We start from the raw sequence: 26769 nt of genomic DNA, 5'->3' as shown, positions 1-26769 counted from the left end.
AACAGTTGTTTTCCCTCATTGGACATTTCCTGAGCACAAAAGAGGGAAAACACACAAATCGGAAAGATGGAAGAAGAGAAAGACGGAAAAGCTATCACAGAAAAGAATGCAGAAACCTGTAAGAGTGAGATAAAGGGGCAGGGAGTGGCTGCTAGTGGATTAAGGAGGCATAGGTGGTTTTAAGGCTATGCAGCCCTGGGGTCTCATTATGAGTTTGACGGTGCGGGAGCAGGATGACCATGCTCCTGCACCGCCAAACCCATGATAGAACCTCCTAGATTAGGAGTTTTCTCCTGTCTTGCGGGCTTTAGTTTGCGTTCCCACAGTAATGCCTATTAGATAGGCACCTCAATGGGAACATCAAAATCCGTTCCTGCATGGCATGGATTGCTACAAAAACCCCAAAAAGTCCCTAATCAAAATATCCGGATCATGTGTTGAGCCAAAGGACTGTAGCAGTGTAACACTTTATATACATACACACTAAATATATTCAAACAAAAACAAATATAAAATGAATAAAATTCAAATTTCCAATTTGTTCTGTATCATTAAAAAAGTTTTTTATAAAAAGTGGACATTAATAAAATATACAAAAATTACCCACAGTACATAAGTTACAACGCATAGTGTTGGAGATCAAAATCATGTAGAAAACTACACAGTAAAAGTTGGTGCGGGGTTTCGGTGTAACTTGATCAAAACGCCTTCTTCAGGACAGAGTTTTCTAACGGACTGTTAGGCGATTCCTTTACATATAACTAAGCATCAAACCTTCTTCAGGATATAAGTGATAACCGTATACAATCCCATAGAGAAGCTCATTACCATACAATAATGTCAAGGTTCAACCTTTCTGTGCATTAGTTTGCACTGTGCACAACATACAAAATAGCCTAGAGTTTAGAGAATGTGTCTCTGCCTCGTGCTTGCACTCAGCCATGCAAGTGTGCTGTGTTTACAGGCTGTGTGTGTGTGTGTTTACACTCAGCACAGGGCACGAACATTAAAGTGACGCAGTGTGCGTATCTAGCTGTCCTAGGTAAATAAAGCACATAGTGTAAATGTCAGGCCCCCTTGCAACCTATCAAGTAGCATCAGTCTACTCAAAGACCTCTCTGTCCCACATGGATCCGGGCCGAGTCTCCCAAGATGTGAAAGGTCTCATCTCGTCAGCTGCCTAATACATCAACAGGACTCAGCTGACTCGAGTCACCAAAGCCACCACAGATTGGCACTGGGCAAGCATTAGGAGAGTGAGGCAGTGGCACAGGACATGTATAGTTCTAAAGAAACTAAATAAAAAAGAGAGATATGTTGTCATTGCGCTATAATAAAAGCTGCAGTGCACTCTGTGCAGAAACGTGACGTGGTTGGTGCTGATTTTGCACACACAGTGAATGATCTGCGTTTGTTGGTCACCGCTCCCTCGGACCACCGCTCCGAGTCCTTATCAATAATTTGTGCGCTTAAGTAATAGGAACTGCTAACAGGCAGAGTCTGCAAATTAAGGCAATTACAACATTTAAAACTGTATCCGCAACTTTTGTCTTCAATTAATTATGTTATGAGTCCAGGGCTTCCCTGGACACACACTTACTTTATGCAGTGACGGCCAAAACAGCAGCTTCATTACCATATTGGCCGCCTGCGGCCCGCTCGTCTCTGGTGACCGTCTGCTGAGCTTCAGCCAGGGTACTGGGTTGGCGTACTCTGGGGCTGGAAATGAACAGTACTACACGGGCGGCACCGCAGTAGGCACGTGACTCAGCCACCCAGACTACGGCACTGTCAATCCAGGCTGTCTGAAGGAATTCATTATTCACACACACACACAGTCAGGGGACTGCACTTACTTCTCCAAATTGCAGTAACTGGAGCTCGAGCCTCCTCAGCAATTAGCGATTGCAGCTTGCCTCCTCAGAGAGCCTTCTCGCCTAGACTCGGGTGCTGCAGTGAAAGTCCAGGCCAATGCTGCTGCCTCTCCATGCAATTCAAAGTACCACAGCTCCGGTGATGAAAAATGTAATTCACCGTGGTACAGTTAGCACGTAATGGCGGCCTGGGTAGTGCAGGCAGCCGGCAGTGCTGCGAGCACCAAGACTGCGGCGGCGCCTGCACACCTTTACCCAGCCAAAACCACTTTCTCCTAAAACAAACTCCTCACCTCGCAAGCAGGACTTAACATCTCCCAACCCCGCCCGCGGCGTCAGACTAATACTGGTCACACTACCATGACTTCAGGTTGTGTGAAAGCCGGGCGGTGCCGTGGAAATCAACATGAAACACTGTTGAATTGTGCAGTGAGCCTTACAGTAGCCTCAACACTGCTGCAAGACTCAAGCCTGCAGAGAGAACAGCGTGCGCTCGCCAGGAACAGCGCTTTGCCTGCTGCCACACTTAGTAGTTGCATCGGTACCCTTGTCCCACAACCCTCACCGCCCAAATGATACACAGACAAGTATGTTGGGAATAAGAAGTTGCAGGTTTATTTGTGATACAAATAACAGAGCGGGTTAACTGACAGGCGACCCCTCACACCCCGCAACCCCTTGTTGCAGGGCGCCTGAAGTAGAGCCAATGAAGCAGACACTAGTGGCCCTGGCCATGCGTCGAACCTGGGAGGCAAGCCTCCCACCGATGGACCTATCGTCCACCTGCCCCCCCCCCCCTCTGAACCAGGGAGAGTCAACTCACACCTTGCCCAGCCAGGAGGGGCGTTATTAGCAAACCCCCGGTTGCTCAGGCTTACAACCGCCCAAGGACTAACGGTTTGCCGTTGAACCAAGTCCCCAAGAAGGGCCCCTCGGCTTATGTATGACTCAGTATTGTGCCTCTCGCACTGTGGCTTCAGGTCCTGTTCCTGCGCCTGTCCTGCATGGGGGTCGCCTTGTAACTCCTCCTGCAATCTGGAAAACAACAACATCATTAATATACCCCCCTCCACACTTCCCCCCTTTCGCGGGTGAGCGGTAGGGAGGGGAGAGAAATTGCGGGCCTCGCATCCGGCGTCGTGGGGGGAAGTGAGAGGGAAAGAAGGGGCTATGGGCCTGTGTTTAGACTGGCGAGGGCAGCCTGGGGCGACCGTCGGCGGAGGGGGCAGCAGCAAAGAGGGTGCCCGAACGGAAGTGCTCCCCTTATCAGACCAGGAGAGAAAGGGGGTGGCCTACCTTCGTCCAACCCCGCCCCCCCGTCCCTCCCCCTTGGCGGGCCTGCGGTTTCCTGCGCACTACTACGGGGTTTGCCCTCCTATGAGGTCCCCTGCAGGGACCGTGGGCCTCCCGCATTGTAGTTGCATCGGTACCCTTGTCCCACAACCCTCACCGCCCAAATGATACACAGACAAGTATGTTGGGAATAAGAAGTTGCAGGTTTATTTGTGATACAAATAACAGAGCGGGTTAACTGACAGGCGACCCCTCACACCCCGCAACCCCTTGTTGCAGGGCGCCTGAAGTAGAGCCAATGAAGCAGACACTAGTGGCACTGGCCATGTGTCGAACCTGGGAGGCAAGCCTCCCACCGATGGACCTATCGGGGCGTTATTAGCAAACCCCCGGTTGCTCAGGCTTACAACCGCCCAAGGACTAACGGGGTGCCGTTGAACCAAGTCCCCAAGAAGGGCCCCTCGGCTTATGTATGACTCAGTATTGTGCCTCTCGCACTGTGGTTTCAGGTCCTGTTCCTGTGCCTGTCCTGCATGGGGGTCGCCTTGTACTTTTTTCCACAGCCCTGGGCGTGGCACCCGCTGCGCCCAGAGCCCCCACCACCTAGCCTTTAGTCCTCTTCTTATCTACATCCGGCTGTTTCTAGAGCCTCCCCCAAGTCCAATAGGAAAATTGCCATCCCCACTTTGGACAAGTGCACCCCATCGGATTCCCAGCATCCAATAGATTTGGCGTGCAGCAAGCCATGTCTAATGAAACCTACCCCTCACTGCTCGCCGAATTTGCGCCTTGCTGCGTTTACTCGCCTGCGCGAGACTTCTATCGCCTCCTGCGCTATTGCCCCATGCCAAATCGGTCTAGGGGAAATTTCTTACCAGAATATGTTGCACTGTCCCAATTCACCACTTAAGGTGCTCAAGTCTTTCCTCATTGTGTCTAGCAGTCGCCTCTTGCCTAAGGTCACCAGGTCGTTATCCCCTAGGTGCCCCACTAGGATGTTTGGCCTTTGCCTGTCTTCCTTCAGTAACTTACGCAGCGTCCCTATCAGAGCCACCCAGCGCCTCCCAGGGAAACCAAACAATGATATATTGGTGTTGTTGAAGCCATGCTTCCAGGTGTTGCTGCCCCGCCCATGTTCCCCTGCGGGTCACGCGGTCAGCGGCATAGTGCCCACACCGCCATTCACTCCTGCCTGCTTGATCATATACCCAATTCCTCCCCCATGAAACTCTGGAGACATATTTATGGGAAAGAACTGTTGCAGGATTATTTCATACAACACACGTATGACGTTTTAAGGTGGGTCATCTTACAGGCGATCCAACGCAGGCAGCCCCTCGCTGTCCCGCATGCCTAAGGAGCCATCATGCACGGCGAGTCGATGCTCTGACGGTGCAGCACATTACCAACTTCGTTATACTCCCGCCCCCCTTAGGGCTAGTTACCCTCCCTATTCCTTAAGCTTACAGAAAGGCGAGCTCGGCGCCCGTGCATAGGAAATAACCTATGGCCTTTCTGTCAGGGTTTTAACTGTAATTCACCAACAGGTGATCAGTATCTACATGTCGCTCTCGTCTAAACAGGATCAAATTGCACCTTTGCGTGTTTGAGTGGATTTTTCCTATCATACCCTTCGCCTACCCCCAAATAATTGGGGTCCAGATACTACAGGGGTTGTTAGTATTTCTTGTTACCCCTGATTGCAATTTAATACTCAGAAAAAACGCTTTCTGGCTCTAAAATTTTCCTTAACACTATCTTGTTCAAGAAAGCAAAGTGATGGCATTATGAAAGTCATCCTGTAGCCAGAATTATTTACTTGCTGCGTGAGCACAGTAGCTGTAATAATATGCAATGAATGGCCAGGCAATCCTGCAAGATCCCTATGGTGCTAGCAGGATATTGGAAATTGGTAAACACGAATCTGGGCGAAATAAATGGGCACAGTCCTAAGTCGTCGTGATAATGCAACATGCCTATTGTTACCCCACTTACTGTGGACGCCAATCGAAAGCTGATTGACACGATGACTATTTACATGCATTGTGCTAGCGCAATCGGACCTCACACAATGTTAAGAATATCGCTGGCATAGGGTATGCCTTCAGTGAAAAGCACATCATGTAGCCTGCAGATGACTGATTCGTCTATTGTAGCTTGTTACTTGCAGCTCACAACTGGGATCCTTCTGATCTACCACTGTGGACTATGAAGGATATGGGACTCTGTACCTTGTAACCCCCGCTGTCCCCAGTAACACATCATGCATACCTTTATTTACCCACTACACGATGTACATGATACCTCTTCCATCCTGCCTTGGGATGCGTGGTGCTATAAAGAAAAAACATGGTTAGACGCCACGAAGTAAGTGGCAGTGCCTTAACCGTATATGTGTTGTAAGGCCACCAGGACCTCTTCCATCCTTGTCAAGGGGAGTGCTAACCTTCTCTCCTTTCATACAACACTTGAATTAGTGCTCATTAATTTGTTATTTGGGTAAGTACCGGGACAGCCAAAGACAACTGGCATTCTTACCGTGCCTGCACATATCTATGGAGTGAACAAAATCAGAGGCATGCCTGCGGACTAAATACATGTCCCTTGAGCCCTTACCCTGTGCGAGAACGCATGCGTACTAAAACAGCGGGAAAGCCCAGCAGTCTTGAAGTCTCCTGATCCATCTGGAAACTTTCACCTACCAAATTTATTTATTTGTTTTCCCTAGGATATGTCTGCGGGATATTTGAAAATCTCACTGAAGATCTCTGAACAGCTGTTAAATATGCCCTAACTTCTACATTATCAATAGCTCAACTCTCCCTGCCACTATAGTCACCGGAAGTACAACACCGGTATAAATTCGGGCTACGGCATGGCAATTTGGAACTGCACATTATTGTTTATGCATGTATAATGCTTTCCTCAGCTAAAAGATTATTTCTAATACCTTAAAATTCGGTATTTTAAGTACTAGACTTTGACAAACTAATACTATACGGAGGACGAACGCCAGGGCGATGCAAGTCTACTATCTTGTGGTTAGTTGTAGATATGGCTTGATTTTAATTTTGTAGCATGTTTGCATTTGCTGCCAACAATTTCCACTTTCTCCCCTTATATGCATAACTTAGGCTTTTCACATTCCAAGTTTTTAACTCCTATATTGTGTTGTAATTCCAGGTACTGAGAGGGACACTATATATAAAAGTACATGTACTTAATAAACCTAAAATGTAGGCTCTTGGATACAAGATAATCCAGAAATACTAGGTATGTCATTAAGCTCCACAACCTTCGAGTTAGCTACGCATTTGGACTACAGGTGGTTATTTCGGGATAGGTGTTACCTGCAACTTATTTCCTCAACCTCAAAGGGGCCAATATCTAGTCGCAGAACCGATCTATATTTACTTGTGTTCCTGTCCGGAGAGAATGTTACCCCTCACTTCGAACAGGACTGTTCCTACAGGAGTAGGACTAACTCTGATATGAATATTGCTGGGGCATGTTTGAAGTGGGACAGCAGGCAAAATTATGGACTGGAATAAGGTCCAAGTAATTACACTAACTGGGATCAATTAAATCATTACAGTTTCCACCTATCCAATGTTTTATTCAGAAGCAACCTCCTTAAAGTGCAGAAATTAAGAAAGTCAATGATGGGATCTCGAGGATGGGTGAGAGTGGATGAATGCATATTTTCCGAATGGCTGAGGGACAAGGAGCTGAAATACAGACAGTGCCCAGAGTGTGTAAAGGGGGGGGGGGGCATGTGGCCCTTTCCTGCACCTCTTGGACACTGTTATATTACACAAGGGCCTACAGGCGCCTGTGCCACACCTTCTGTAATACCGCTAGCACTACTACACATAGAGAGCGCCTCTATCTTAAAGTGTTCCACCAGTTGCAAGGTGGCGTACAGTTAGTATGCTCCTTGAAAATTTCTTGTCCGGAGAGAATAGAATGAGTCGCCCCCCCTCCAGGCATGTTCCGTCAGTCACTGAACCTGCCTGCAGGGGGCTCTCCGTTCCCTCACTGGGATGCAGGTGAGGCCATCTGCACAGAGAAGGACAGGTGGCTGCTTCAAGCTGTCACTGTCATCTACTAATGCTCTGCCTGGGCATGCATTGATGGTAATGCAGTGCACTGCCCTGGGCTTGCACAGCGTGTTAAAGGATCACCGCCGATCAGACTGGTATTGACACCTAATGGTATCTGAGCGCTTTATCTGTTGTTTTAACCTAATATAACTATCATAACTGTGGCAGTGCACCCGTACAATGTGCCACTAAATATGATATTCCATGATATGCCATGTGGTACCCTGAGAAAACCCCCGGAAAAAGGGCGGCTAAATCTTCATTTACATGCACATGTTTTTTTTTTTGTTTTGTTTTTTTTGAAGAAGATCTGAGATAGGCTTGATCAGTCTTATATTGGAAGTCCATCAGCCAGCCAATCTTCTGGCTCATAATTTAATCATTCATCATTTGTCAGTCTGGATAGGGTCACAGCACTCATTCCAGATGGACCTTTTGATAGCCTTTGGGAGCATGGATGGGGGAGCTAAACCCCTGCTCAAGGTTAGATATGCTCTGCTTATGCCAGCAACTTTGACTACTGTTCCACTTGTCAGCAATATGTGCGTTGACCCCCTTGATGGATGTCTGGTAGAAAATATGTAAAGGACTGAGACAGGCCTCTAATTACTGGAGAGATGTGCTCTCTATGAGGGTGTCACAAGACAGGCTTCGGGATTTACTGGTGCTAATTGCCTTGTAAAAGGATGTTTTGTGCTGACAGAATATATATTCTGGAGCAGTCTAAACATTTTAGACACACAAAGTATACATGTGCTTACTAGCCCCTGCAAAGAACGCACTATACTGTCTAAACGTAATGTATTTAATCAAGAGCAAATAATGTAAAAAGCCCAGAGTGCCTAATTGTTCAAGGCTCAATCCTCCGCACACACACACACATCTGATCCTATCCAAGTAGAGCGTGCTTCATTGTCTAGGACTGCGCAGCACCCCAGAGGCAGACACCGTTGCGCAGACAAACTCGCTGACCGTCTAAACACAATTCACATTGCATCAAGAAACCACGCAGGTGTGTTGCATCAAGCAACCACGCAGGTGTGTTGTCTGCCCCACTCACTGCGTAATTAGCGGTGAATCATAAGCCTGTCCTTTCCTGGGTAAGATTTCACAACCTTTCTAGGTAGGCCAGCAGAAAACGTTTTACGGCGCAGCCTGGTGACATGTGAATCATCATTCGTTTCAAATGTAATCCCATCCCGGAGGTGGATGCAAAATAATTTTTAATCCACTTGGCACAGCATGGAGGGAAAGTCTGGTAAAGAGTGCAGCCGAGGGCTGTCACTGAGCCCCCCCCAAATCTGACCCTCAACTCACAGGCTAAACAAAGCGCCCTACATATCACCCCTCATTCCCTTTGGTCGCTCGGGGGGACAATTGAATTGGCACAGGATGTGCGAGTGAATATAAACGCACGCACTATTGTAAATAACGCCACATGACTGTTATTACCCCTAAAACAGAAATGGGCAGTATGCTAACCTTCTGCTACCGGGTGGCAAACACGCACTACAATTCCGACCACCCGTCAGTAATTAAGTGGCGTCTGTATCCTGACACGTTGCCTGAGTGCGATGTTGGAAGAATATTGCACCTACTTACAAGTGCCGAAGCACTCTGCCAGCGGTATTGTAAAGACTCGTGGCCCGGCCGCCTAACCCGGTGCGTTCTGTGACCACACAATGAACAGCAAAGTGTGAACAATGGAAAGAATAAAAGTCCTATCGCTTCCCCCCCGGGCATGTGCTGCCAAGCGCAGAGACTCCGACTGCAGACTCGCATCATTTACCCTGGTGTCTCCCCCAGGTTCCCAAGGAACAGGCCACACGTTGTTATACCAACTGTGCCACCACGGATTTCCCACAAACCCGCTGCGAAGAGCGGTATAGAGAAGCAACATCTACACTAACCCGCCTCAAAGAGCGCTATAGCGACCACCCGCAAGATACATACAAACTGTGTCAGCCGCATGTTTAAAGAAACAGACTGAACTGTTACTACATGCGTACTAGGAGGAAGCTTACAGAAGCTCCTTGTTAAGCAATCAGGTTGACCTCAGGCTGCCTCGCGCGCCAGTGAGTGAAACCACGGGCCCAAAGCCATAAGATATCATAGAGACGGTATTCACCCTATCTGAGGATCAGGGCTCCGCCATGGCCTGCAGTTGCTTATGGGGGCATGCTACTTGCCTCGAGCTCTGACGCCTCACACCCTATTCACCAGTCTTCCTTACAACTAATTGCCATATTCCATGTCTTACTTACTGCACGTTAGCCTACCCCGAGAGACACGGTGGCAGAAATTATATTGCGCCTCCATGCTGAAAGTCACACGCCTAACCATTACTTCCTTTCCCTATTTCCCTTGTTATTGTGATATAGTGCCATATTACTGCTGACCGACACATAGGGCCGATTGTATTATTTCTGTTTTAAGGTGCCGCCATTGTTCACTGACCCACGCCGGGCCCTGGGCGCAAATGTGGCCAATATTGCGCACTAATGGGGCGCCGCAGGGTTTAAAACAAGATGCCCCAGCGAAATGCAATCACTGGCATATCGAAATAAATCACTGTGCCGGACTCAGCAGCGCGCAAACGCGGCCGATATCGCGCCATATTACTGCTGACCGACACATAGGGCTGATTGTATTATTTCTGTTTTAAGGTGCCACCATTGTTCATTGACCCACGCCGGGCCCTGGGCGCAAATGCGGCCCGTATCTCGCACTAACGGGGCGCCGCAGGGTTTAAAACCAGATGCCCCAGCGAAATGCAATTACTCAGCGCCCTCTCTGTTTTTCCTTTTCTTTAACTCACGGAGCAGCGATTCTAGACGCGAGGCCCTCACAATCCTAGGCTGGGTTAAGCGGGGAAACCGTGCAATTTTTTCCCACTTGGCAACTCCCGTTTAAAGAAGTAATAGGGCGTATAAGCTGACTTTGATACCTAGACCTTCTCGCAGAGCTGCCGTGCTTGGCCTGGCTGGCGGTGCTCCAACTGTCTCCTGCATGCCCTTCACTCCTGACCGAGGCCTAACCGCGTGGCCGAGGCTCGGCCCGCCTGGCAGCGGTCCAACCAGCCCGGCAAATCATGCGCCGCTCGTTGCGCCCCGCATCTCCCCACATCCAATCTTGCCGAGCCCATTATTTCCCCCGACACAACATTAACCCGCATACGGACCTCTTGCCCCCTCCGTGATCATGACCACAAAGCCCCATACAACTTGGGTTTTTCCATGGACGGGGCCCAGGAGGAGGCAAGGAATTGTCCGCTTACCTCGATCCAACACTCGTCGACTGCGGTCTAGAGTGCCGGGCGGGAAGGCTGCCTAACTGCCCGGGGGGAGGCGAGAGAAAGGCAAACATACCAGCAGAAATTGCGGGCCTCGCGTCCGGCGTCGTGGGGGGAAGTGAGAGGGAAAGAAGGGGCTATGGGCCTGTGTTTAGACTGGCGAGGGCAGCCTGGGGCGACCGTCGGCGAAGGGGGCAGCAGCAAAGAGGGCGCCCGAACGAAAGTGCTCCCCTTATCAGACCAGGAGAGAAAGGGGGTGGCCTACCTTCGTCCAACCCCGTCCCTCCCCCTTGGCGGGCCTGCGGTTTCCTGCGCACTACTACGGGGTTTGCCCTCCTATGGGGTCCCCTGCAGGGACCGCGGGCCTCCCGCATTCACTGACCCATGAGATTTAGGCAGTGCCAGGGATGCTGAAATAGTGTGAAAATGCGTGACAATGTATTTCAGTGCGGTGATGCGGATCACCACACTGAAATGCGTTAGCATCACGCCTGATACTTGGCAGGACTGGCCACGCCACCGCCAGGGATCTCTGATCCCTGGCAGTTGCTGTGGTCCCAGGGTGGCCCGACTGCCCTGGTCGTAATAGGTTGTCACCGCTGCCCCCACAAGTTTGGTAGTCCATGGACTGCCTGACTCCTAATAAAGCCCTTGGTAATCAGTGAGCCGACATTTTATTGCACTGCCCACTAGATTCGAAACTGAGCTTCAGCACCATTTCTCATTCTTTTACAAATTAAGCACTGATAAAAAAAGTCACACAGCCCAGTTTTTCTGACTCTGCTGTTGAATTTTCATTACAGACGTTATTTGTTACTGTTAACAATGGTTTCAATTAATTATTTATAGGAACAGATTTGATACATATTCGTGTATATGACTGAATAATAACGGATGGAACCTAAACACCCATCATGGCTTTTGCCCTAATACTATTAACTGATGCATGCATTAACAGTTTCTAAATTTGTTTTAAATTTCGAATGCTGTTTATTTTTACATAATACATTATTTTTTACTTTTCAGCACTACCGGTCACTCTTGAAAAGATATTCTCAGCTTGAACGGAAGGTGGTTTTGGGTCACTCAGAAGGTCACTGAAGATTTTTCTTTCAGATACTGCATGGTAGATTTGTTCCAGAAGCAGAACTCAAACGTCAAGATCCACTTTGCACATGTCATTTGAAACAACCGAAAATGTAGAACTTAAAAAATAGAATTTCCCTTCAGTTGCAAGGTGACAATTCTCAGTTCACTGGTCTGTTAATCTAATATTTAAGGGTGGTTACGCATATGCTGTGTCATGTGCTCTGTAATTTCTTTTAATAAATATATGAGCGGAACTATCGTATTTTTTATTTTGTTTGGGATATTGTTTTTGTGGATTGAACTGCTAAATGTGTGGTTTCATATTCAAAAACACGTGTGAAAAAAAGCATTTTTATGAAGAAACCCAACTATTTTTACTTTAAAAATACACATTAAAACCGCAATTTACTCAAAAAGTTCTCTTTTAATTATAGACTAAAGCACATTAAAAAACTTACGCAGATCTTCAATAAAGTGCATTTACTTAATTAAATTGTAGCCACTCCCTTTTCGGTGCTCTGGCCTGTAGAAACCAAGCTGACTGCAGAAATGTTACTATCGGAAGCACAGTACGAGTGCTGGTATCAGACTTACATATTTTCACTGTAAAGTGACATTGCATTTTTCCCCAAAAACAAACATATATATTTTTTGTATTTCATACATTGTTCCAGGGAAGACATTCAGAAACCCATAAGGATCATATCAACACATATTTCTAACCCATCGAACAGTTAAGTACATACACATCAACATCTATATCATTTTAGCTCTTATACAACTAAATGACATCAAAGCAGTGTAAACCGATTCTTACATTTCAAACATTCTTTAAAATCCTAGCTTTTAAAAACGCCATGGAAATAAGTATATACATCATAGAGCGCAGAGCTAATGAAAATCATATAAACACTAATCACTTTAATAAAACAAAATTCTCCTCCTTACGACGCTTAAAGTGCCAGTGCTTCATACCGTGCCAAATATTCATACATCTTGAAAGTGCTTAGCATCTAAGTGTCAGTGCTTCAAAGTCTTAGTAACTGAACTCTATAAAAGACTAATAAATAAAAAAAACAAAAGAAAAAAAACGGATGAGAAATAAAAATATTGCTCAACGGTTCGCCATTGTAACGTCTGCTCTTGCATTGCTTTCGTTTTTGGCGCTGCCTCTGATTTACATATCCCTGTAAATCTGGGGCATCGTCAAGAAGCAATGGGTGTTGCAGTGGAACGTCCACTGCAGCACCGATTGCACGCCCTTTTCACGCTAAGTGATGTGTGTAAAGGGGCCATATTTATAAGGTGGTGTTAAGCCACATTAAGTGGCTTAAAGCCACTTTGTAAATATGGAGAAGGGCATAACACCACCAGAATGTCACTAAAAGTGACGTTCTGGTGGCGCTATACCCTTGTAAATATACCCCAAGTATTTTAAAGAAGGCACCCAGTGCAGTAAAGGAGCCTTTGCTACTAAAGTACACGTTTGGGACCCATGAAGATCCCAGGAGTGTTGCACTCATTTGTGCGCAGGGTTGCCACATTTCCCATAAACAATACTGGTCATTTGTTTAACTTTTTAGTTTCTGCAGAGGCTTGCATATAACATATACATGCAAGTTTATGTAAAATAGTTTGTTTTCATTTTAACATGGCTTTCTTTCTTTGTTTACTTTATGTATCATTCAGGCGTCATTAAGGGAGCTTTAGAACACATTTCAAAGTGCTTTCTTCTTATGATTACTATTTTAAGTATGAATTAACCAGAGGAAAATACCAGCTTCAGGGGATTCTTCTTACGGCTGAGACATCAAAATACTGGTCATATAGGTAAAACAAAACTGTCCAGGCAGCAACCCTGCACTATGTGTCAAAATATGTGCAGCAGTCTTATTGTGTGCTGGATTACCCACTTGCATTTTTTGCTGGTAATTAATCATGTGCAGGGTACCGTCTGTCTGTATTTCACCTGATAATCACACGCCTCCTTTTGCTGTGGCAATGATCCTTGATGGCAAACTGTTGCAGATTAGCGATAAATTAATCACTGCTCGTTATTTTAGTTCGAGAAATGGGAGTCTCTAGTTTTTTTTTTTTTGCAGAGTTTTATATAGCGCGAACTAGACCCGAACCGAATCGGGTATCAGAGCGCTTTACATAGCACCAGTTACGTTACATGAGGATGGACACACATTCATTTCAGGCACGGTTGGCATGAGTTAGCACCTTTGTCCATGTAGGGACCATTCCTTCTAGTCAGGATAAGGAGGATACACTACTGAAATAACCCCTGCTCACCCCCTGGGTATCTTAGTACAAGCAGTCAGGCTTATCTCGGAGGCAGAGTGTAAAGCATTTGCACATAACCAACAGTAATTCAGTGAAAACAAGACAAAAGGACACCACACCAGTTTAGAAAAATTCCCAATATATTTATATGTCCAAAACAAGACCAAAACGACAAATATCGAACATATAGTACTTAAAAATATGCATTTTGCAAGAATACTCCTTCCTTGAAGTCAGTAGCTCCGTCCAGTGCTACCGCAGTACTGAAAACAACAGAATCCAACAGTTCTGTCTGACCGTTTTGGTCGGGGGTGTCGGCTGACTCGTAAACAGTACCTTTTGTTTTGTGGCAGACACAATGTTGCAGGACTGTCGTGGCAACCGTCGCAATGCAATACGTAGCGGTGTGGCATGCTGTGCCCTCAAGTGGGGGTGTAGGCAGCGGCTCAGTGACGGTCGTCCAGATGCATTGGTGAGACCAGGGCTGCTGTTCAGAGTGAAAGCTGTGCTCATTGTGGTGCTAAAAGATCACAGTGCAGGCGACAGAGCTGGTTGCGGGGAGCAGGCGTCGGTCAGTCTGAACTGTGGTGTGGGATGGGTGGTGTGTCATGAGACTTACGAGCGGTGCTCCCAAGCCACGATGCAATCACTGAGGTCGTGGTCAGCGTGCAGAGAAGGCGTCGGTGAGACCAGGGTGGCAAAGTGAAGCGTGGCGGTGCGGAGTGCGGTGCCCACAGGTCACAGTGCAAGCAGCGGCTTGGTGGCGGCGCTGTCGGTTGTCGTCATCGGCGAGACCATGGTTGCGGTGCAAGATGCGGACAGTGCCCTGTGCCACTTGCTTCCCCCCCTGTGGCAACTGAAACCACGTTGTGGAGGCAGTACCCACAGGTCGGTGAAGACTTTGCGGTCCCTGAGATTTCAGAACTGGAGGCAAGCTCTACTTCATGCCCTTGGAGATACTCAGCACAAGTAAAGAAAGTTCAGTCCAGTCCTTCACCGCCCAAGCCAGAAGCAACAACTGCAGGCCAACCCAACAAAGCAACAACACAGCAAAGGGGTAGTACTCCTCCTAGCTGTTCTTCCAGCTCTTCTTCTTGGCAGGTTCCTTGAGTCTTGCGAGTTCTATGAAGTCTTTTTTCTCCCTGACACTTCCAACAGGAGGTGGGCTCTACTTCAAGCCCATGGAGAAAACTCTAACAGCAGGATGATGAAAGTCCAATCCAGTCCTTTCTCTGCCCAAGACAGAAGCAGCAAGCAGCATGCCAACACAGCAGAGCACGCAGCAAAGTGGCAGTTCCTCCTGACAGCTTTTCCAGCCCTTCTTCCTGGCAGGTTCCTTAATCCCAGTGAGTTCTCTGAAGTTGTTTATCTCCCTGAGACTTCCAACAGGAGGCAAGCTCTACTTCAAGCCCTTGGAGAAAACTCTAACAGTAGGATGATGAAAGTCCAATCCAGTCCTTTTGTGTCAGTTCCCCCTGACAGTTTTTCCAGCCCTTCTTCCTGGCAGGTTCCTTAATTCCAGCAAGTTCTCTGAAGTTCTGGGGTCTGAGCGCCAATATTTATACTCTCTTTATCTTTGTTCGTTTGGGCAGAGAGTTTCTGTGCTTAGCCCAAACCAATTCTGTCCTCTCTGGTCCAGCTTCCTGGCAGGAGGTGGAGACAGCATTGTCCAAGGGAGACAGGGCCTATTTAAGTGCAAGGGAAATCTCCTCCCATCACTCTAAATGCAGACCAGGCCTATTCAGATGCTATAAAATCTCCTCCCACTACTCTGGATGCAGTCCAGGTCTATTCAGCCCAGCCCTGATTCATTAAGGGAAGGCAGAACACACATTAACCCCTCCAATGGCTGTCTGAGCGAATGCACATCACCAGCCCCTGTCCCTCCAAAGCCAGACAGTCAATCTACAAACCAGCAGAGGCATACAGGATGGCTAATCAAGAAAATACCCAACTTTCTAAAAGTTGTATTTTCAAACACACAATTTATAAATCATCTTTACTGAAAGTAAGTTCAGATATACTAAACTCCATCTTTCTATCTTGTTCCAACTGGAAGTTATATGTGTAAGATGTTACAAAGTTTTCTCCATTCTATCCAATGGGACAGATAGCCTTTCAATAGTGAAAAACGAAATACACTCTATTTCACGATAAGGACATGTCACACCCACCAGTACATGTCCTACCTTTCACATACACTGCACCCTGCCTACAGGGGTACCTTGGGCCTACCTTAGGGGTGTCTTACATATCAGAAAAGGGGAGGTTAGGGACTGGCAAGTGGGAGCACTTGACAAGTTGACATGGCAGTCACAACTGCATGCAGACACTGCTGTGGCAGGTCAGAGAACCCTTTGAAAGGATACTTGTGTGGGTGGCAAACTCAGTGCTGCAGGTCCACTAGCAGCCTTTGATTTACAGGCCCTGGGCACACACAGTGCACTTTACTAGGGACTTAGTAGTAAATCAAATAAGCTAATTATGGAAACACCAATCCACAATAACAATTTACACAGCCAGCATAAGCACTTTAGCACTGAACAGCAGTGGTAAAGTGCCCAGAGTCCTAAAACCAACAAACACAGGGTCCAAAACAGGAGGACCAAAATCAAACAGTCTGGGGTTAATCAGAAGAAAAAGCCAAGTCTAACAGTCTGGTAATGCCAAGCTATCCCCTGGCCCTGTCTATAAGTACAGAGCCTTCAGTGGTGCTGTTCGCATATTTTGAGTAGTAAAAGCTGCTTTAAATATATCCGCATTTGTTTTAAAAAGCTTTTTGTCACTTATAGATACATGCATGGTCGGCTGCTCATGTGACCCTTAGTTGGACAAAAATCAATTTAATTGCAAACACCATTGTACCGAAACATCTATTGCTAGAACCCCATCCCTTGATTGTTCATCGGGGATGAGGACACTAGGGTATGTGGGCGAACAGATTGTGTGCCTTGAAAACACATACATCACTCATTCACCAGGACACGCATTCATCCATTTTCACTTTCCACTATGGGCCCTATTACCAGTCTGGCAGTCCACGGACTGCCAGACCCGTGAGGGCGCAGCAGTGGCAATCTCCTAACCACCCTATTGCGATTCAGGTGGTCGGACTGCCACAGCCATGCAGCAGCTGTCAGGCAATTGTAGTTTCCTGGTGGTTTTGAGGTTGTCAGGAGACCGCAATATGCTTGGTGGGACTGCTGTGGTCCCGCGGTCTGACCACTGTCTTGGCGGTGTGGAGACGGGGCGGTCCCGGTGCCGCACCGCCAAAGTTGTAATCAGGCCCATAGTATAATCAGTATGAAAACTCAGTTGCCCAGCTGTGCCTCAGCCGTCCAAGTTCAATTCTTGTTGAGATGACTCAGCATTTCTTCTTTCCTATGTCTGTCAGTGAGTAATTCTGGTCAATAGTATTGTTTTATTTCAGGACCTCATGAAAATTATTTTGTTGCCTCAAAAATATTGATTGTCCCCCGTACCTAGGATTACAGAGTATTGGAAGAAAGACCATATTTTAAAGTCCATTACATCCAAGGCATGTGGAGCAATATAATGTTCACCCTACCAAGCAATGTACTCTCCTTTCTTCTCTCACCCTTACAATGCACCTCCTTCCACAACCACCATTACCAGCCCTGCTTACCATTTAACACCCGCTTACAATGCACCTCCTTCCACAACCACCATTACCAGCCCTACTTACCATTTAACACCCTTTCAGAGCTCTTCGCCCATGTGTGTCAGTCCCCATGAAAAAGGACTTATGGTGTGGGCTTTTGGCCAGTAAAATCTCTTCAACACAGTTATTGCTCACTCCTTGGGGATAAACTCATAACTGCACAGTACTATGTAGCCAGTCGCAGCTACTATTGGACACATTACCGAGCATTTCAATGGTGCCCAATGTGGAGGAGAAACCGTAACAGTAACCCAGGTGGGAGGACCTGGCAAAATATAGGGAACATATGGTGATATATCTGTGCTTAAAAGCTTGTTTGAAACAGTGTCTGTCCGTCACACTCCCCACTGTCACATTGTGGACATGTGTTGCATGAAACTGCTTCAGCATGCACATTGCTTCAGCGCAACAGCCTGTGCACTTAGAAGCAAAGAAAACTCTCATGCAATGCCCAATTCATAAAAAAAGTACTGAATAATGTTTGAATCTCTTCTTTTCAGTAAATAGTAATATTTGATACACAAGGATGTTGCCTAAATTTGACATAATCAAAACGAGTAAAGAGTAAAGAATATTAAAGTGCTAAACTTGAAATACATACACATTAGTTAAGTACTTTTTAATAAAGATAAAGGATATTAAACAACACAGAAAATAAGCAAAATAAACCTTATTTAACAGAGTATAACGTTAATGAGTTCATATAAATAAAAGATTTCATAGAAACAAAGGAGAAAAGAAAAAAGAGAAAAAACAAAAGGAAGAAGGGGAAAAAAATAAAATGAGTTATTAGGGAGCAGATGAGTGTGAAGATAAGAAAATGGTAAAAGGAAGCCACAGGAAGTCAGATTTAATTTTTTGAGATAGAAGAAGATGAAAGAGTTGATATTCTATGTTCATCACAAATAAAGTTCCACCAAACTGTAATAGATAACTTAGAGTTGCCTTTCCAACATGATAAAATAACTTTGAAAGCAAGAGCAATAAACAGGTCAAGTAAGACAGGTTTTGGAGAGAGATTTTCGAAATCAGCAGATAAAGTACCGAATAAAACATTTTGAATAAACAGTGGAATATTACATGAGAAAATCAATAAACATTTTGCCCAAATAGTTTTCCAAAATTCAATAACATTATGACAATAATAAAGTAATTGTGTCAAAGTACCATCAGAGGAAAGACATGACCAGCAGGAGAGAGAAATAGATGGGTCAATTTTGTGAATAAAAAAAGGAGTAATTACAACTCTATTATATATATAAAAAATAAAGATTGTGTGATATTGGCAGCTTTAGAAGTATTAAATAGTTTACTCCACAATAGGTCCCGTTGCTTGATGGATAATGATTGGTATAAATCTTTCTCTCATAAAAGTTCAATAGAGGATGTATCTCTCATAGTGGCAGGGGAGGAAAGAAATGTATATGTAAAGAAAGCTTTAGGGATTGAGTCGTTAGGAACATTGTACAATGGTGTCACATGAATAAATGGTGTAAAGTTGTTGTTTAATAAATAAGACTGAAGTGCAGGAATTAATTAATTATATTGTTGGAGGCAAGAATCAGGAAGGTCATACTTCTCTTGTAATTGTGGAATGGATAAAGTAGAATGTTGGGAAATCAAATGATACACATAAAAAATACCCTTTTCCTTCCAATGTTTGAAATAAAATGATTTGTGGCGAAATTTAATCAATGTTTTGTACCAAATAGATGATGCGAGGAAGGATTGACGAGGATCCGATCCTTGGTTAAAAAGTGTGTGTAATAAATAGTGGGTGTATTTTAGATTAGGGTTTCTAGATATAAATGTACAATTGGGCATTGAAACAACATTTCAAAAAGAGAATTCATGTAATAAAGAATGCTCATAAACAACCCAATTTGTTTAGATGAATCATGATAATCTTTAGATATAGCATAAACTTGGCCACTTAAAAATGCAGTATGATATGACTTGAAGTCAGGAAATCGAAACCACCTTCAGTTTTTGGTCTAATTAGCTTTGATTAGGCAAAGCGAGCACGCTTGTTATTCCAAAGAAACCTAGTGCAGATGGAATTTATTTGGGAAAAATAATAATTAGGGATTTTAAAGGGTAACATAGAAAGAATAAAAAGGAGATGAGGGACAATTATCATTTTAATAGTATCTAATCTACCCCACCAGGAAAAAAATAGGGAGACCAGGAAGATAGTAATTTTTGGAGTTTAAGCTTTGGGGCAGTGAAATTATGAACAAGTATATCATGTATAGTGGAAGAGAACCAGATTCCTAGATATTTAATCTTTTGAGGACACCATGTAAACTTAGTCTTGTGAAACATATAATGGAAACAAGAGGAATTTAATGGTAGGATCTCGGATTTAGAAAAATTTAACTTGTAACCAGAGAGACTGGAAAACAAAGTAATCTCTTGTAAAAAAAGGATCTAGGGAAGAGGAAAGATTAGACATATAAATTAGAATATCATCTGCATAAGCAGAAAGTTTGATTCCATGAGAGTTAACTTTAAATCCAGTTATATCAGGATTACATCTGATCCGTTCAAGAAAAGGTTTTAGACATAGGAGGAAAAGTATCAGAGAAAGAGGATAGCCTTGTCTAGTGCCTCTATGAAGTTTAAAAAAGGGGGAGCAACTGACCATTAACAAACACCCAGGCACGTGGTTCAGTATATAATAGTTTGATTAAAGAGATAAACTTGTGACCATTACCAAACCAGCGAAGGGTAGAAAACATAAAATGCCAATTTATACGATCAAATGCTTTTTCAGCATCAAGCGACAAGGATACTAAGGGAGAAGAATATTTTTTCCCACGGGTAAGAATATTAAAGAACATTCTGGAATTATCAAATGCAAGCCTGCCCTTAATGAAGCCTGATTGGTCAGGTTTATTAAGAAGGGGGATAATGTCCTCCAAACGGGATGTTAAAATGTTCACAAAAACTTTACAATCGTAATTAATTAACAAAATGGGTCGGTCATTTTTACATATTAAGGGTCTTTTTCAGGCTTGGGGATAATAGCGATCAGGGCTTCTAAAAAAGAATCACTGGCCTTAGAGTCAGACAAAAATGACATAAAAAGTTCAAGTAATTTAGGGACAAATATGAAGGTAAAAAATGAAATAGGCTCAACAGAGAAGCCATCAGGACCAGGAACCTTGTTTTTTTTAGAGCTTTAAGAGCATCAGAAATTTCCAGTCGGGAAATATCCTTTTCGAGAGAAGTATCGATGTCAGGAATGGAAGAAGGATTAGGGAGTTCCTAGAAAAAAAGATTCAATATCCTCTTCAGAGGGAGCTGTATCCTCAGTATGTGATTGTTCATAATAAGACTGAAAGGCCTTAATAATGTTGGAGTCTGAGGACAACATCGTATTACTGTGCTCACAACAAATGGGGCCGAACGTTTTCCTCTCTGTTTTAATTTTTAAATAATTGGTCAACATTTTATCCGCCTTGTTTTGGCCCTCATGATATTTAGACTTAATTTTAAGAAGGACATTACAAGCGTCAATCGTAGTAATTGTATTCAAGGCAGATTTAGCTCTAATCAGTTCATGTGAACTCGAGGAATATTTGGAGGTGAAGTAGGTGTGTTCTAGTCTATTGTAAAGGCCCTGAAGGAAGATTTAAAAGCATCCCGGTTATTATTTATATACGTATCTTGAGATTGATTGATTTGAAAAAATTCATTAATAAAAGAGGTTGCTTCTGAAACAAATGTTTGGTCTGATAATAAAGTATTATTAAAGCACCACCGGCACTGTTTAGCAGTGATAAAGGGCATATCAAAGGAAGATAAAACAGGAGCATGGCCAGAAATAAAAATAGAAACAATTTCTCATGATTGAATAGTAGGCAGTAAGGATTTTGAAACGAGGATATAATCAATATGAGACATAGTTTGATGTACATTAGAGAAAAAATGTGAATTTGCATATGTCAGGGTTACACGTTTTCCATACATCAAAGAATCGACAAGAGGAAATGGCAGATTGAAAAGCCTTATGGGAGTTATCAGGTTTACACTTGTATTTAAATTTTCTATCAGTAAAGGGATCCATCAAATCATTGATGTCACCGGCAATAATAACGTTGGGATTGGGACTAGAAAAAAGTTTCACTTTGATTCTGTGCCAAGTTCAGGGTCAGATTTACCTGGGCCATGAATATTAAAAAAGTGACTTGTTTTTAAAAAAAATAATAGCATCAACCAAAACCCATCATCCATTCAGTTGATAACATTTGAGCATTAAGTGATTTGTGGAAAAGAATGGCAACTCCACCTTTACGTTTAGCAGCAGGAGAAAAAATAACCTGTTTAACCCTTTGACGCTTAAGTTTAAGAGATTCAATGTCATTACAATGTGTTTCCTGTAAAAAAGCTACATGTGAATTAAGTATAAATAAATGAGAAAGTACCTTTTGAAGTTTTACGGGGTGACCCAGACCACGAGACAACATTAAACATGTTGCGGGTGAGGAAAGGTATATGGAAGCGGATACAATGGGCTGCAAGATCAAAAAAATGGGCAAAAAGACACCATTTAAGGACAACCATAGAACATGAGTGTTTTTCTTATTTGTTCCTCCACCCATTTTATTGGGTGGAGGAACAAATAAGAAAAACACTCATGTGAGAACGGGAATACAGGGTAGGAAAGATAGATAAGAAAAAAGACCAGTACAAAAAAAGAGGAAGGGAAGAGGGAAGAGATAGGAAGTAAAGAAATGGGAGACAGATCAAGGATAAAAATCCAGATCTGAATTGAAACGGTTAACAGGTAAGCAAAGGGCATGTTAACGCCAAGAACAAGAATGGCAACAAGGATGAAACTAAAAAACAATACAACAAAAAGCCTCATAATAAAAGGAGACAAAGCTATTGATTAGAAAAGAAACACATAGTAAACAAAACATGAAAGATAATTAGTTACCAGCATAATGAAAGAGAAAAAAAAGAAAAGGGAAGAGTACAATAGAATAAAAAAAGGAAGATAAGTAAAAAAAGATAAAAAAGAATTAAGTAATTAGAGTAGGAATAACAGAAATCTACTAAACAATTCAAGCATTAGTCTCCAGGTTGTCAGATGAAATACTACGCATAAAGAATTTCAGCTTATCTGGATCATCAAAGGAACATGAGAAGCATTCATGGGTGATCTTGCAGAAGCATGAATGAAGAATTCCATTTTGGATATTCAAGTGTCTCATCTGAGGGCAAAGAGCTAGTAAGTCTTTTCGGTGGGCATTAGTTGCATTTGAGACATCCTGTGAAATGAAAAGATTGTGGCGAGACCAAATAAGGTGACTTTTAAGTTTGACAGCCTTCAAGAAACGCATCAGATCAGTGAATTCCAGAAAGAGCAATATGATACCACTTGGTTTAGATGAGTTAGGTTAAAGTCAACCCAAAGATGTGCACGTTAAATGTTGAGAGGCAGTGAAGATTGAAGATCCTGGAGATCAGGGAGAAATTGCGTCAAGAAGGATAGAAAATCAGAGCCCTCAATATTTTCAGGAAGACCGTAAAGGCGAAGATTATTTAGTCTATTTCGATTTTCAAGGTCTTCAGTGTGGAGCTTACGTTTTTGTATTTCTTGCAATAACATAAGAATTTTGGTAGCTATATCTTGAAGCTCTCCCACACGTTGTTCTAACTCCGACACCTTCTCCTTCATAACAATCCAGCAATCTTCAATTTGTTGTAGTTTTTCTTTGGTTGCGCACATAAATGGTTTAAGACCATTGACCTCATACAAAATAGAGTCCAAGACAGGATTCTGGGAAGATAGAATAGGAGAAGGTGGGTCGTTCTTTGCTATTTTTGGTTTTGTTCCTGAGGAAGATGGTTTGGAGGAGCGTGTAAGTCACTGGCCATCTTGCTATAACAAGTAGGATGATGTGTAGGTAATAGAGAAGGACGAGTCCAGCCCATACAACAAGGAGAAACTACTTGGCTCAAATGACCGTTGAAAGAGCAAGTAGTCACAAAATGAACAAGGAGTTCTGAGAGCCAAATAACCTCAATATATTTGAACCAGTAGCTAGCCAAAATTGGTTTATCAGAAATATATACCTATGGTGCAAATAGGAAACGTCATTTAAAGGCAGCCAAGTTCGAAAGAAGAATTTTTATTGTGGTAAATATCAGCCAGCCTAAAGAGACCATGAATCACTGCACCAACAGGACAAAAATGCATAGTACAATGCAGTAATCCAATGGTATCAGTAGTAGTAGACAAATAGAAGAGAAAAAAGAAAGGTGAAAAACCTTTAATGGGAGCACCGCAACCTCAAATGGCGGTCGCCCACATCTAGATATGGCAAGTCACCACTGCAGCTCACGGGTCCAAGAATGCACCATCATGATGTAAAACAGACTGAGAATTTATTGCCAATTGTAGTGAAGGCAAGGTCACATCTGGAGTGAGCAGTAGTTGTGGAGAAGTAATAAATATGAAGCTGAAAGGCAAAAAATCAAAGACGCAAGCGATGCAACCTAAAATGGCAGCCGCTCGCGTCTAACTGTGGAGAATCATCGCAATAGCTGACAGGTCCTGGAAAGCATCTGTAAAGTGCCAAAATGGCGTATAAACTCACCACCAATATTCAAATTAGCACACCAGCATTCGTAATCAGCCGAAACTGCCACGAAGAGGCAAAAGAAGAGATAAAGCTCCGTGTCCGTAATGGAGCTTAAGGAGGAGCCGCCATCTTGCGCCGAAACCACGCCTCCAAAACACATGCACATAATGTCTAAATTATTTGATTTAATGCAGCCGACATAGGCATATATTAGACGACACAAACATGCTTGTTGATAACACCAGTGAGTCCTTTCACTGTGCTTTGTATAATACTGCATTTATTTAAATGTGCCTGTTTGTTGTGTGGATATAACTGATGGGGCGGATTTTCCTGTACCTGAAAATTCTCATATGGTCATCGTAAAAAATCCTCCCTGATCATATGGCACTTTGGTTGTCGACTGAATGTGTATGAAAGGAGCTAGCACTGGCAAGACATTTCAACTACAGTGTAACCAATCAGGCTCCACAGTAACAACAGAGAGGATGGTATCTAAACCAAAATCAAGGGTTTATAAGTGAAATGTAGTCAGTTACAAACGACCATCAAGTAATGTAATCAATGTATCCAAAAGCAGTACATACCTATATAATTATGCAATTTGAATTTGTATATTATACAAAAAGGGGTGCAAAATAAAACCTTATACAAGCACATAGGAAATTCCCTAATCGAAATAATGCTTTAAGAGTATCGGGGGAATTCGGAGCAGAAGGTGTCTGCTTCAGAGAAAGCAAATTAAAGTTCTCATGGGTGAAACAGGAATTTAAGCATGAAGCTCAACGCCCATGACAAGAGTTGAGAAAGGTCTTCTCTCAGTGAAGTCAGGATAGGATCTGCTAACTAATGAAATACAATGAATGTAATGAATACCAGTAGAAATTCCTGGAAGCTTTTCCACTGACACCCTTAGATGGTCCATTCAGAAGACCAAGGGCATCATTAGGATGGCTAGCGTACTTCAGTCCTCCCGCCACCCTAGCGGTGTTGGGACCTGGGTTGCATTCTGTACCCACCGCAATTCCAAAAATACATGTTGTGCATTGCCATGCACAACGTGGCAAGCACTGCACGGTGCCTACCACCTTGTGCATGGCAATGAGGGGGGTACCATAAATACCCCCAAGTGCAGTCCTCCACCCCAACACCCCCAGGGGCATGCAACGGGCCCCCACAGCAATTCCCGCCAGGCTTTCCATGGTGGTGAAGCTGCCATAGAAAGGCCTTCACATCACACCATCCTAATATGGATGGCGGTGCCTGCTAGGCGGCAATCGTAACGATAGCCGACCGGCAGAAAAGCATTCACCGCGAAACCCTCCACCATTGTAATATGGTAGGGGTTTCACTTGTTACGATGTCGTAGCGGTCGCCACCGCTGGCTTGATGGTGGTGAATGTCAGGACATCATAATGAGCCCCAAAGTTCTCTGGGAGCCCAAAGACTCCCCAGGTTCCCAGCGGTGAACAAAGAATGTACATCGGTGCAGCCTTTAAGTTGGTAGAAGTCAGTCTTGCTTGGTTCACGAGGCTCTTTCCCATCCCCACTTGCCACATATCCACTTCCAAAATGTAGGCAAGTTAAATTTCATAGTTCTCTACCATGACTATAATTTTACTAATGACCGCTCTTTAATAAGGCACCTTTAGATGAGAGAAAACATGAAACGTACAATGCATTTATTTATTGAAGTAACAGCTCAAGTGACTGAGGTCTTTGCCCAAATCATGACATCCATGAGAGCAAAGATGGTAACCTACGACTACAGTTAACATGAGAGAGTACTATTATTATAATATGGTTATATGTATGGCTCTTCCTACTTGCAAATGTAGCCACCTAACATTAATTGATGAACATGATGCACACAGATTAACAATGATATCAAAAACGAGAACATGTGATGCGCTAGTGCATGAAACTTTAAATTACGCTCCACCATATGTATCCTGTTTTTTGATGATTCTTGTTTTAAAGGTGTACATAGAATCAATTGTGGTCATAACACAGGACTACATTATAATACAAATATATTTAGACAGCTCCCTGGAGTGTATTTGTTAGAAAATGGGTTGCTGGTTTCCTGGGTTATGAACCTTGGTCAAGCAACAGCCACAATCCCCTGCAGGTGAACCACAAAAAGTCACAAAATGACCAAGTTACCCAGCTTAATGCCGGGTAACTTGCCACAAAAAGCAGTCAGGCTTAACCTACAGGCAATGTGTCAAATATGTATGTAGCACACAAACAGTAATAAAGAGAAAACACAAAAAATCCCAAACCAATTCAGAAAAATAGAGTACATTTTAATACATTATTTGGCACCAGAATGACAATATTTCAATAGGTAGAACAAGAGATATGAGATTTAAAAGTTCTTAGTAAAAACTAGCTCCTAAATGATCAAAGCGCCAAGTGCGGACATTTAATGGCGCAAGACCAGGTCAAAGTCGAAAAATATGGCCGACCGCGATGAAGCGCGGTTTGGTTGCAATAAGTGTATTGGGCCCGGTCAGCGCATACCTACGGACTTGGAAGAAATTTTTAG

General features: G+C 43.9%; 1 protein-coding gene and 1 non-coding gene across 2 annotated transcripts in view; one reads left to right on the top strand and one right to left on the bottom strand.

Moving 5' to 3' along the window:
- The window catches only part of XYLB (xylulokinase), a 1059043-nt gene extending 1047133 nt beyond the window's left edge, over positions 1–11910 (top strand). Inside the window, exon 19 of the mRNA XM_078664347.1 lies at positions 11589–11910. Within this exon, the coding sequence (XP_078520473.1) occupies positions 11589–11663 (75 nt within the window). The 3' untranslated portion in view covers positions 11664–11910. The remainder of the gene's footprint in view (positions 1–11588) is intronic.
- LOC144786372 (U6atac minor spliceosomal RNA) lies at positions 5509–5635 on the bottom strand. The gene has a single exon (XR_013602171.1). It is a non-coding gene; the product is annotated as a U6atac minor spliceosomal RNA (small nuclear RNA).
- Positions 11911–26769: the final 14859 nt, after the last annotated feature.

This window comes from Lissotriton helveticus, chromosome 10 (assembly GCF_964261635.1).
Source record: "Lissotriton helveticus chromosome 10, aLisHel1.1, whole genome shotgun sequence".
NCBI lineage: Eukaryota > Metazoa > Chordata > Amphibia > Caudata > Salamandridae > Lissotriton > Lissotriton helveticus.
Note: the sequence above shows the minus strand (reverse complement) of the source record. Positions and strands in the feature narration are given on the sequence as shown.